Below are 13108 nucleotides of genomic sequence, written 5' to 3' on the forward strand. Positions count from 1 at the left end.
TCAATCTGACCTTGTCACACACACACACACTCTCTCTCTCTCTCTCTCTCTCTCTCTCTCTCTCTCTCCAATGAAACTAAGTGACAATTCGTATTCGTGGGTATTGTAGTGTTGGTATCTTGTTGTAAGATTATTATATTAAATTGATAAATTCAAATTGAATCGAAATCAACTCATTTAATAATAGTGTCAAGAATTTCAATAGTAACCCAACCCGTTTATTAAACAAAGAAACGTGATATCAACGAGTCAGTGATCTAATAGTATCAGTTTCTTACTCCCTAAAGGGAAGTCAGGAATTCAACTTTCAGAAGAGACATACGTGTGTGAGTACCAACTAAAAAAAAAAATAAACGTGATCTATTTATCAAACACGACATTTAATATTTAATCAAATATTAAATAATACAAAAAAAAATGATCATAATTAACCCAAATATTCAAAATAAAAGGAAAAATCATAAGTATAGACAAAGTTTATATTGAAAATGACTTAACTATCAATAGTAATTAGATTTAAACAGCTAACATATTATATAGGTCATATTCACGATTATAACATGTTGAGTTAAATAGGTCATTAACGAGTTGAACCCCTCAACCCTAACCCGACACGGTTAAGTAAACGGATTAATCATGACAATTTTTTATGACCCAAACCCGTTTATGCTAAACCCAAACCCTTTTAACTTGTGTCGTGTTGTCGTGTCGTAATTTGTCACCCCTAAATGAGCCTACGTGCAACTCTCAATTTTTTTTTTTATATTTTCGATATATAAAATTTTAAAACTACCCTCTAAATTTATTCATAATTTTATTTTATATTACAAAAATTTTAAGTATTTTATACTAAATTCTTTGAATCTTTTGAATGCATGGTGTTATTGAGTTGTTTTAATAGTTGCATTATTTTTCATATGTAACAATTCATAATATTAATGCACTCATTTTGTATATAGTTGTGATTTAGAATTACGTTGGTACTATTTATGAAACTCGTGTATTTGTTTATGTAATTTCTTCGTAAGTTGTTAGATATAAGAATACAAGGTAGGCAGCTCATTGGTAAAAAAAAAAAAAAGGTAAAGTACAAGACACCCCTTGAGGTTTGCTATAAGGACAATCAGATACAAGTTAATTTCTTTTTGGACAATGACACCCCCTATAAAAAAATTCAGCCAAACAGCCCCTAAAAAGTTGGCAACATTTAAATAATTTTTTAATATAAAAAACCTGAAGACTTAAATGACAGAATTGCCCCCTTCTCTCTCTTTCTTATGTCTCGTTGCAGACAAATTTTCAATCCAATACCCATGACTTCATCTATCCTCCCTCTTTCCCTTCCTTTTATCCTCCCTCCTCTCCTTGTCTTCATCCCCTATTCTCGTCCACCATTACATACCTTTGCAGCAAATCTAAAACCCATAGTTTGGGTAGGTCTTAGAAATTGCCCATCTCAATCAATTCCCCACTCATCCTCAAACTTACCCATCGAAATCAAATGCTCTGGCGGTCAATCCAGTCTTGAATCTCCGACTTGATAGAGCTGGCGACGTGGGAGATCTCGTGGGTGGTAAGGTGAGGTAAGGATCGTTGGAGAGGATTTTGTCGCTCTTGGTTTCGAGCTCGGGCATGGCTTTGTGGTAGAGGAGTAGGTGTTTGGGTTGGTCTGTAACAAATTCGAAGCTCGAAGGGCATATTCCAACCTCTTGCTCGGGCAATCACCGACGGTGATTATATCACACGCGAGTTTCAGAATGAACAGGGCTGAGATCGAGGTCGAGAGAGGACTTTGTCGATAACTGGCTTCTTCGACAACTTCTTTTTGACGGAGCTCCGATCCATTGATAGCTTAGCCTGTGAAATCGACAGTGAAGGCGAGAGAGGGACCGACAGTGCTCTACGCTGGCTGGTTGAGCGGCGACTAAGTCTTGCGATTGTGGTTGTGGTTTGTAATGTTTCCAATTTTCGGCATTTTTCATTTTTTTTGGGGCCGAACAGTCTCGTGTGGGACTCGCTACCGGAGTTGTTGAATCCGGGGATTTTAGTTGGGTCTATTTGCATCTTACTCATTTTATTTTATGTGTTTTAGGTGATTATGAATTAAATGTGTATATGTATGTGGGTGGTGTAAAAAGAAATAAAGATAAAACAAAAAAAAAATTTAATTTTTTGTGGTGGGTCCCACCACCACCTTAAAGGGGCAAAGAGACCACAAATGGTCTCAAATCTCTCTTTCTCACGTAGCTCTCTCTCTCTCTCCCCTCTCATTTTCTTTTCATTTTTCTTTTTCTTGAGATTTTGATTTTCTCTTCCATTTTTCTGCTAATCGGTCGGATTTCCGGTCTAGGTTCCTTGACAAAAAACGTTCCTCTCATCGTTCTTTACCACATAATCAAAGGGTTTATTTTTCAGAGGAGCGATAATTATTTTATGAATTTTTGAAATTTGTTGATCTAAGGCTTTGGATGGGGTTTTGGGTCACTTAGAGTCGGATTCTGGAGCTCACCCTTTGGAACAGTAGAATCACCTCATCGACAGCTACATTCCCACCAAACAGTTTTCCGTTCCACCGCCGTTGACCATCGTTGACTTTTGTTGACCAGCGTTGACCGCGTTGACCGGCATTGACTTTTTCGGCCAGGGATGTATTTTGGTTACTTTTGAGGTAGGGGTCTCTAATCCATACAATCTTGCACCTTAGTGAGTTAATTTTACTTGAATTATGTTTTAACATGCTAAATAGTGTTGATTGTATTTTGAAGTAACTTGATTTGTGTAGATGAAATATATGAACATGTGAAATAATCAAAACTGTATGAAAATCATGCTCTATTTAAATTGATTGCCTTGAGAATGACATGATTGTTGTGTTAGAAAATCAATGCCTATGTGTGTTGATGATATTATGAGAAGCATGTCTATGTGTAATGGAATTTGTATTTTGTATGCCTAATTAACTTGAATTCTTACAAGTTGTCTATGTGTTGTATGTATGTTAAAGGGAAGTATGATTACCTATTTTAGAGATTTAAATTGCAAAGTACGTGTGAAAGTTGTATGGTTGAATTAACGAATTGAAGCATGACGCATTTATGCATCCATTGGGAAAGGAAAATGGGAAAAATGTTTTGAAAGCAAATGAAATGATTTTGGGTAAAGGTTTTGAAAAGTGTTTGTGAAAAACCGGACGCCTAGGAGACTCCTAGTGGTCCGTGGTGTTAGTGTAGTCTAAAGGGGAGTATAGTTGAGCTAACTAGGCCGGATGCGACACATTGGAGGTACCTTGTGGTGGTGGATAGTTAGCCAACCCTTTCCTCGTGACGCCATAGAGGTACTATGGGTCGGATAACATTAAAGGTTTGGATGTTGAAACGGAAATATTTTGGAAAATGGAGAGTGACATGAGCATGGCATTGCACTTTATTGGCATACATAGCGTGATTGTGACTTGGATGGTATATGTGTTTATATTAGATGCTGTGGTTATGGTATACATTCCCGGTATAATATGATCCCGTTCTCTTATTTTCTATTCTATATGTGGATTCACGGAGTCATAAGAAGTGTGTCTTAGACACTTCCTACTGAGTTTATGCTCACCCATTTATTATTAACATTTTTCAGGACACGGAAGGGAAGTGGCGGACGATGCTCCTCCACAGGGTTCGATGGGTCAGTGGACTGTTTTGACATATTTCGTAACTATGATCTCTTTTATTATTATTATTGCTATTGCTATTTTTTAAATAAAAAAAACCCTGTGACAACATGTATATTATATATATTGACGTAGGAAAGGAAGGTAGTGTCCTTAATTGACCTCGCGTTCGGATAAGGACCCGGTTAGCGATTCGGACCCTCGGGTTTGGGTCGTTACGTGGTTGCTGAAGCTATTGCGGTTGAGCGTTGAAACTGGTTTGGGGAGAATTTTTATTTAAATTTGGGGAAGGTTTGGGCCAGTGTAGGAGTAGATTGGATTGTAATTGCATCTGTAATTGTACGTGTATATATGCGTGCATCTGTAATTGTATGTGTAGTATTTTGTGTGTATGTATATATATATATAAGAATGAAGAAATGAAAGAAGAAGTGGTGGTGGTGGCGGCGCTAAGAGGCGGTGGCAGCTTTGTGGGTATATGATTGAGATGAAGAGGTTATTTTGGACATTTTAGAATGGGTAAATTGGTAATTTTATTATTTAAAGGGTCACTTGACAAGTCAAAGGGTATTTAGGTTATTTTATCATATGTCAGAGTATTAAGGGGTGTCTTTGTCAAAGAAAGCAAATTTGAGGGGTGTCAATGTACAAAAATAGGCTAACTTGTATATGAGTGTATTTATGGCAAATCTCAAGGGTTGTCATTGTACTTTACCCAAAAAAAAAAAACTTATAGGCATTTCTCTTTAAAAAATGAGATTGAATGTTGAAAATGAGATTTTTAATATTCAAACAAATTGACATTACTAGTTTTATCCTAAATTACACCATCTTTCTCAACGTGTATCGTTCTCACGTTCCGAGCGTGCTCTCTCTCTTACGTTTTGTGTGCACTCTAACTCAAATTTTTACTATTTTTTATTTAATTTTACTACTCTCACACTCTCACTCTTAAATTTACTTTCGATCCTTTACGACTTAGGTCTTACCTTTCATAATTTCAAGAAGGCACGCAAGAATGAACTATTTTCCTTGTATGGAAACAATGATTATGTGGATGCAGTGGGAGTACAATCAACTAAAAAAGGGACAAAACTGATGTTAGTCAAAATTGACTATGTGAACCAAATGAGTTGCGTGATTCAATTGCCGATGCAATATGGAATGCTAATTATTGATGACTTAGTTTGTCACTCCGTATAATTTTATTAAGGGCGTGTATGGTTATGTGAATTTTACGTGTACTTTTTAATTTCAGACTTGTATGTTTATGTGAACTCACGTGTAATTTATTTATTTCCTAACTAGACTATTTCATGATGTTAACTCTTGATTATGTCTTCTAGCAAATTAGTGTTTTTTTTTTGGGTTCAATTGTTGTTTTAAAACATTATGTTAGATCTGTATAATGTATGTATGAAAAAATTAAAGAAATTACCATTGTCATGAGTATTAGAAATGTTATTTTTACTTTTTTATTATTATTTTTTAATGATACTCTAATAGTAAATAAAATTAAAAGAGTGAAATTTTTTAAAATAAAAAATTTACCAAACATATTTTATGTTTTATGTTTTAAAAAATTAACACCAAATGTACATTACCAAACAAAAATGACAGTGCAACTTTTCAAAATACATTTTTATATTAAAAGCAACACATGGAAAAAATAAATTAAAAAAATAATAATAAAAGCATTACCAAACAGGACATTTACTAAATGATTTTTAAATTTATTTAGTTGGTGTCTTGGTGTCAACTTACATATAAATAACAAAGGAACTTAAAAGATTTTGGCTTAGTACATATTTTTACCTCTGTGAATCGAATCATCAGAACTTTTATCAATATCAGGATCTGGAGCCTCTGTCAAAAACCCAACATTCATAAACAATTGCAGATAATATGAAGTCAAATAATTTACCATTGAGAGAGAATATATAAAGAGAATATATAGAGAGAGTACATTCAACAGTTGGTTTGGAGTGAAACATATCATCGCCCATATATAAAGATTAAAGAGAATATATAGCCTGTATTTTTTAATCTGAAAACGAGAACTTTCTAGGTTTATTATATACAAAATGAGAGAAACATTAGAATATAAATACATTTAAATTTGTTTTATTTTATATAATTGTGCTATTTATACATAAATAATTTTTCTCTTCAATTTGTATAAAAATATTATTTAATATAAAAATTCATCAAGAATAATTGTAATTGTGACAAATAAAAATATTATCAATCAAAACTTCTTATACTTATTCTTTTGTTCAAATATATATATATAAATTATTTTTTTATCTTATTGTATTCTTTAATCGATGAAATGTATAACTGTACAAGTCCTAGTTGACCCGAAGACAATGGCTCCTAAATATTCAATGCCTAATAATCATTGGCTAATAATTTTGGTGGTGTTCTAAAGATAAAACTCGAGTAATTCGTTGGCTTCATTGAAAATTTTTGTGCCGGAATAAACAGTCGGGTGGTCTAGGGTTTCGCAATTTGGAGGCTTTCAATTTGGCTCTTTTTATCTAAGCATGCTTGGTATTTTCAGGTCCGTAAACAGGGGCTGCTGTATCAGCTTTTTAAGGCAAAGTATTTACCTTCTTCGTCGTTCTTGGAGGCTCCTTTGGGTTATAATCCTTTTTGGGGATGGCGTAGTATTTGGTCTACTCAGGCCTTGTTATGTCGGGGGTTCGATCGTTGATTAGAAATGGCCTATCCACGGATGTTTGGACTGATCATTGGGTCCTTACGATTCCTCACAAACTGTCACCACCCCAAGTCCCTGCTCCCGTTTCTTCTGTGGCAGAGTTGATTGATACTGTTACGTCTTCGTGGAAGCTGGATGTTCTATCTCAAGTTTTCTCATCCACTACGGTGCAGGAAATTCTTAAAATTCACATCAGTCGATGGGATACCGGATGAGATCATTTGGTCTCCTGAGCGATCGGGTAAGTTTTCTGTGCGATCGGCTTATCAGTTGTCCATGTCCAGGACTTCTTTTTTGGGGGTTGCTTCTCCGACCGGTTCTTGGTCTTATATTTGGTGTTGCCGGACACTGTCTAAGGTGCAACACTTCTTTTGGCGATGTTGTTTTCATGCCTTGCTTGTTCGTGTTGCGTTGCTAGCTCGTTGGTGTGCGGTGTCTCCTCTTTGTCCTTGCTGTGGGTCACAGGAGGAGTTTGTGGTGCATCTTATTTTTTCTTGCCCTCATTCTCTTCAGGTGTGGAAGTTATCTCCGTTGCGCTTTGATTTTTCTGCTTTGTCTTTTTCTTCGTTCTGAGTTGGCTGGCATTTTCTAGTGCATAAGGCTATGGTCTCCTCGGATTTTGCGAATATTCTTAGCCTGATCTCCTTTTGTGTCTGGGGTATTTGGAAGGCCCGGAATCGGTTGGTTTTTGAGAGGGTTTTCTGGCAGCCGAAGGTTGTGGTGCAAAAGGCTGTTGTTAGTTTTTGGGAGTTTCATGATGCTCGTTCCCTCTGCTCTTCAGTGCAACCTTGGCTGGCTGGTGCACTGGTGGAGTCGTGGAATCCCCCTCCATCGGGTTTTGTTAAGTGTAATTTTGATGCGACTTTTTGTAGGTAGTCTTTGCAAGGGGGTGGCGCTGCTGTTTTTCGAGATGTTAGGGGTGCAGTGATTCGTGCGGTTGTTTTCCGTCCTTTCTCTGCTGTTTCAGCTTTAGAGGCGAAAGCGTTGGTCTGTCAGCGTGCGATTCTTTGCGCTATTGATTTGCATTTCTCTTCCGTATGGTTTGAATCGGACACTAAAGTTGTGGTGGACGGGGTGTTATGTCAGATGTTTTGCCCGTCCGAAATTGCTTCTATTTGTTTTGATATTGCTCGCGACTTGCGACGGTTTCCAGCGGCTCGGTTGACTCATGTGCATCGTCAGGGTAATCAGGTGGCTCATGCTTTAGCTGCTCTTTCGCGGTCTGGGATTGTGTCCTATATGTGGTTGTCTTCTGTTCCTCCTTCTATCGTCCCTTTTGTGGTGGTAGAGGGTGGGTCTTAGTGGGTTGTGGTTCTTTTGGTTCCTTGTGTTGGGGTTGTTTTTGCCTTGGACAAAAAATAAAATAAAATAAAATAAATCAATATAGTTTGTCTAGTCTAGTCAGGGGCAGTCGGAGCCCTAAGGCCTCAAACCAATAGAAGGCTCCAAATTTATTTATTTATTTATTTTTTTTTTTTTTTTTGTACTTTTTAAAAAAAATTATTTTCTTCAGCCCCAAAATTTTATTTACTTTTTTATATTTTACCTTTCTAAAATTTTATTGTTCCTTAAATTATTATATCCAAAATTTTTATTTCCTTATTAAACCTCAACCAATGGCAGAAACCCCAAAAATTTTATTTTCTTATTAAACCAAAACCATAAAACCAATAGCAGAGATTGAATAGTAGGTCAAAATAATTAACTCTTAATTTCTATCCTTATTTGTGTTGAGGTTCTCTACACCAACTCTATCAATTATTGAGAATATATGTATTGGACTGGTTATATATATATATATATAAGTTTTGTATGGAAAAAAAAAGTACAAAACTTGCATACAAGAATTACTATATAAAGAAAAAAAATCAATTACTAACTTTGCGTTTCAAAAAGGAAGAAAAGTGATTATTAAACAAACATATATAATTATTATTTAAAATTAATATATTGCATATTAAAAAACACTTTTATATTATTGGTCTAAGATCTCAAAGCCGCCCGTGTCTGGTCATCAAAAGGATACAATTTGAGTGTTGGATTGTGTCATTGCGTGTAATGGATGGATTGTGTCATTGTGTGTAAATGGATTGGGTGGGACTATGGATAGGAATATAGGAAAATGAACCTTTGTTTAATTGATTTTGATGCGTCCATGGATGACTATTTTGAAAAAATTAGTGGTACCAACTCCCAAAGACTTTCATATTTTAATTGACTCATGCAATAAATAACAATGATGTACAAGCACGACTTCTATGAAATGCGGGCAGCCTAAAGAATTTTCGGGCAAGGTGGAAAATACATTATTGAGTGTTCCATGGTGAAGGGTAGACTGAATAAATTTTTATAACAAAATTTTTATTCATCACCTACAAAAGACCGTTGCATGATAGGAGAAATTAATTTTTTGTTAAAAAGTATACTCTTAATTTAGTACACAATTTTTTTTTTAAAACCGGTGTTGTTTTTATGTTCTACGAAAATTCTTGCTCTCGCCTTTCGTACATATTTTTATTTCTGATCGCACATTGCGTGACTTAAATTTTGCCGCTTTCACTGTTCTTAAATTAAAAATGTTTCAGGATCCCAGATATTTCTTGTAGATAGTACACCAAAGCTGACTCCACCACAGATGTTTCAAAAAATTATCAATGATTCATTTAGAGCAAGGCATCCAATTAACAACTGCTTCTCTGCTTGCAACTTCTGAGTCTACACATAACCTCCTCAAACCATGCACCTAAGCTTTTCTGTTCTCTATCAATCCATGATCGCCTTTTTCTTCTTTCTTCTAATCCCTTTTGTATCTCCCTTGTACTTCAACCTCACAAATCCCAACAATAACAGAAGCTCCCTAAACATCACAGGAGATGCTTATATTTCAGAGCAAGGCATCCAACTCACCCCAGATCCAGATGAGTACAACACATCGTCGTTACTCTCGAAAGTTGGTCGAGCAACATATACCCAACCCCTGCACCTTTGGGACAATGCTACAGGACAACTGGCGGACTTCAATACCCATTTCTCCTTCTTCATAGCTCGAAGAAATTACAACGATTCTATTGGCTTCGGGCTTGCCTTCTTTCTTGCTCCCAACGGCTCAAATATCCCCAATGATTCATTGGGTGGTCGCCTTGGTCTCACCAACAGTAACTATGCGAATCCTTTTGTTGCGGTGGAGTTTGATACTTACAGGAACAATGAGTGGGAACCTGACTATCCTTTCAACCACGTAGGTATCAACATCAACTCTTCAACTTCGGTTAGATATAAGGAATGGTATGATGTTTTTAATCTTGGGAGAACAAATGATGCTTGGATTAGCTACGATTCTAGCTCACAAAATCTTAGTGTTGTGTACACATTTGTTAGAAATGATTCCACAATTCATAAAAATGACCTTAGTTATGTAGTTGATCTTAGGGAGAGATTACCAGAATGGGTTACTTTTGGGTTCTCAGCCTCAACGTCAGAGCAATACTTCGAAAAAAATAGTATCAAATCGTGGGAGTTCAACTCGACTTTTCGAAGTATTGATGCTGGCAAAGAGGAAAACAAGACAGGACTAGTGGTGGGGTTGAGCGTTGGCTCATGTGCTTTAGTTGCTGGGCTGGCTTTGGTTGGATTTGTCTTATGGAAGAGGAAAAGTAGAGGGGAAAAACAAGAAGATCTCACTGTTGATCCGGCCATGGAAGAAGAATTTGAGAAGGGTAGCGGACCTAGGAAGTTTTCATATAGTGAATTGGCTCGTGTTACGAATAACTTTGCAGAGGCAAACAAGATTGGGGAAGGAGGGTTTGGTGGGGTTTATAGAGGTTTTTTGAGAGAATTGAACTCCAATGTTGCTGTCAAAAGAATATCAAGGGGGTCTAAACAAGGGCTAAAGGAATATGCAACGGAAGTAAAGGTCATTGGTCAATTGAGGCATAGGAATTTAGTTCGACTCATTGGTTGGTGTAATGAAAAGAATGAGCTACTAATTGTTCATGAGTTCATGCCAAATGGCAGCTTAGATTCTCATCTGTTCAAAGAAAGAAGCTTGTTATCATGGGGAGTAAGGTACAGAATTGCTCAAGGCGTAGCTTCAGCATTGCTCTATCTGCACGAAGAATGGGAACAATGCGTGGTGCACAGGGATATAAAATCAAGCAATGTTCTCTTAGATTCGGATTTCAATGCCAAACTTGGGGATTTTGGGTTAGCTAGACTTGTAGACCACGGAAAAGGATTTTCGACAACGGATGTTGCAGGGACAGTAGGTTACATGGCTCCTGAATACGTCACTACGTGGAAGTCCAGCAAAGAAACAGATGTCTATAGCTTCGGAGTTGTTGCCTTGGAAATAGCATGTGGAAGAAGACCCATTGATCTCAAGTTCGATGAAATTCAAAGAGTCATGGTGAGGTGGATTTGGGACCTTTACAGAAGGGGAAAGCTTCTTGAAGCTGTGGACCAGAAACTAGGTGGAGATTTTGCTGAGCAAGAAATGGAACGCTTGATGATTGTTGGGCTTTGGTGTGCTCATCCGTCTCCCAATCTTCGGCCATCAATAAGGCAAGCAGCTCATGTCCTTAGTTTCGAATCACCATTGCCCGACCTGATACAGCCAACGTCTTTGGCTCTTTCAAAAATGCCTCCAGCATCAATTCCTCCATCAGATGATGGTACTTCTTCCAAGAGCAGCCAAATCAACTCTTCAAGCTATAGTCACAGCAGTATTTCCTCGAAGGCCACAACTTCTGCAGCTCCAAATTCTCCATCTACATTTGTTCTGCACGGAGAATAATTTAATTTGAAGAATATCTAGCACAACTTTGTCATGTATCTATGTACGAGGGAGACCCAAGAGATCTATTTTGTTCTCAAAAGCAAAAAGAAGAAAAGTTATATAATCTATAGGTATTTTCTACTTTCCCCTCTGTTTTGGGATTTCCATGGTTTTATAATTTATTTCCGATATGTTTGGCAGCATTGTTTAATTATGTACAGGGTAAAGTGCATTAAACCCCCCTCAACTATTGGTCATTTGCAAGAAACCCCCCTGAACTACAAAAAACTCCCCTGAACTACAAAAACTCCCCTGAACTATGATTTTGTTACAATTTACTCCCTTGAACTATTGGTCATTTGCAAGAAACCCCCCTGAACTACAAAAAACCCCCCTGAACTATGATTTTATTGCAATTTACCCCCATGACATCAGCTTCTGATACCGAAAATTTTGAAAGACCAGTTTACCCTTATAACAAGTACACTGCATCGTTTTAACTTATACACTTCTTACTTTTTTTTCTGCCAAAAGATGCCTTTCACCCAACACAATCCAAAACTAAGAGCTAGAGAGAGAGAGAAGAGACCAAAGAAATACGAGGTCGGCGGGATGGCTCGGTCTCGGATGATGGCGGCTTGTGCGCGGAGGACTCGGCTGTGATGAGAGCTCAGTTGACTCGGCCATGAACTGTGGAGGCGGCGACGAGCTCAAGGGGGCTCGGCGGTGAACTGTGGACGGTTGTGTGCTCGAAACACGGGCGGCGATGTGCTTGGCTATGGAGATGGCGGAATGGGCCGGCGAGATTGGAATGGATAGTGGAATGGACTGGCGAACAAGGTGAGCTGAATGATGGGCAAGGCGGTGACGGCGATGGGCTGACGCAACGGTGCAGAGAAGTGCAATATTTATGGGGATCTGGCTAGTGGTGCAACGGCTATGATAGAGCTATGATAGGAGACCCACCGATCCCAGTAACAAATTCCTCAGCTTCATCGTCCCTTTCGGTCAATCAATTCCCTTGGATGGGGTAAACTGCAAAAAAATATATAGTTCAGTGGGGTTTTTTGCACATACCCCAATAATTCAGGAGGGTTTTTTGCAACTTTTATAGTTCATGGGGGTTTCTTGCACATACCCCAATAGTTCGGGAGTTTTTTTTACAATTTTTATAGTTCAAGGGGGTTTCTTGCACATACCCCAATAGTTCAGGGGGGTTTAATGCACTTTACTCTTATGTATATGCTAGCAATGTCATTGTGTAATGCCTCCAAACATCTTTTGGTACCTAAGTCACTATACCAAACTTCAATTTTAACAAAGTCACTAAGTAAGAAAATTTTCATGAATTTGTAGGGATGTCTATCAATGTTTAGAAGCAAAACTGAACTACGTAGATGTGAAGTTTCTTTTAAAATGTAGACTTCGGGTTACACTTCAGTTACTTAAAAACTAAAACCGTTATGCGAGATTAAGTAGAAGCTTGACTATTGTAAACCAAACATGCAACTGCTATAGGTTGATGACAAGCATATATAGATACTCGAAGGTGACGTGATTGTAACAACCCAAAAAGATACCAAAATAATAATAATAATAAAATATATAAAATTTCGGTATGACCTCCGCAGAAAAGTCCCTCTACAACCTATTGAAAAACATAAAAATGCAATGGCCTCACTGGGCCTTAAAATTAACATATCATGTCCCAACGCACTATACAATTATCATATCACATTCCCAAAATGATTACATTCATATAAAAAGTCACGTTCCTCCATCTCATCCAAACAAGAAACACACCGTAGTTACATCAAGTTACAGTCCATAATTGTAGCTAAAATTTAAAAGTTCATAACTTACAACATTATACCAGTTAAACTAAAGTTTCACAAAATAGTTAAGATTACATTTACAAAATATTAGAATTCTAATACAAAAGATAGCAAAT

The 13108-nt window shown here is 37.1% G+C and overlaps 1 protein-coding gene across 1 annotated transcript; it reads left to right on the forward strand.

Moving 5' to 3' along the window:
- Positions 1 to 8834: 8834 nt before the first annotated feature.
- Positions 8835 to 11302, forward strand: LOC132294212 (L-type lectin-domain containing receptor kinase IX.1-like). The gene has a single exon (XM_059791978.1). The coding sequence runs from the start codon at positions 9121 to 9123 to the stop codon at positions 11173 to 11175; it is 2055 nt and encodes a 684-aa protein (XP_059647961.1). The 5' UTR covers positions 8835 to 9120; the 3' UTR covers positions 11176 to 11302.
- The last annotated feature ends 1806 nt before the right edge of the window (positions 11303 to 13108 follow it).

The sequence above is a fragment of the Cornus florida genome, unplaced genomic scaffold (genome assembly GCF_030987335.1).
Source record: "Cornus florida cultivar Cherokee Brave unplaced genomic scaffold, ASM3098733v1 CherokeeBrave_3.0.0_Hap2_Chr02, whole genome shotgun sequence".
NCBI classification, from domain to species: domain Eukaryota; kingdom Viridiplantae; phylum Streptophyta; class Magnoliopsida; order Cornales; family Cornaceae; genus Cornus; species Cornus florida.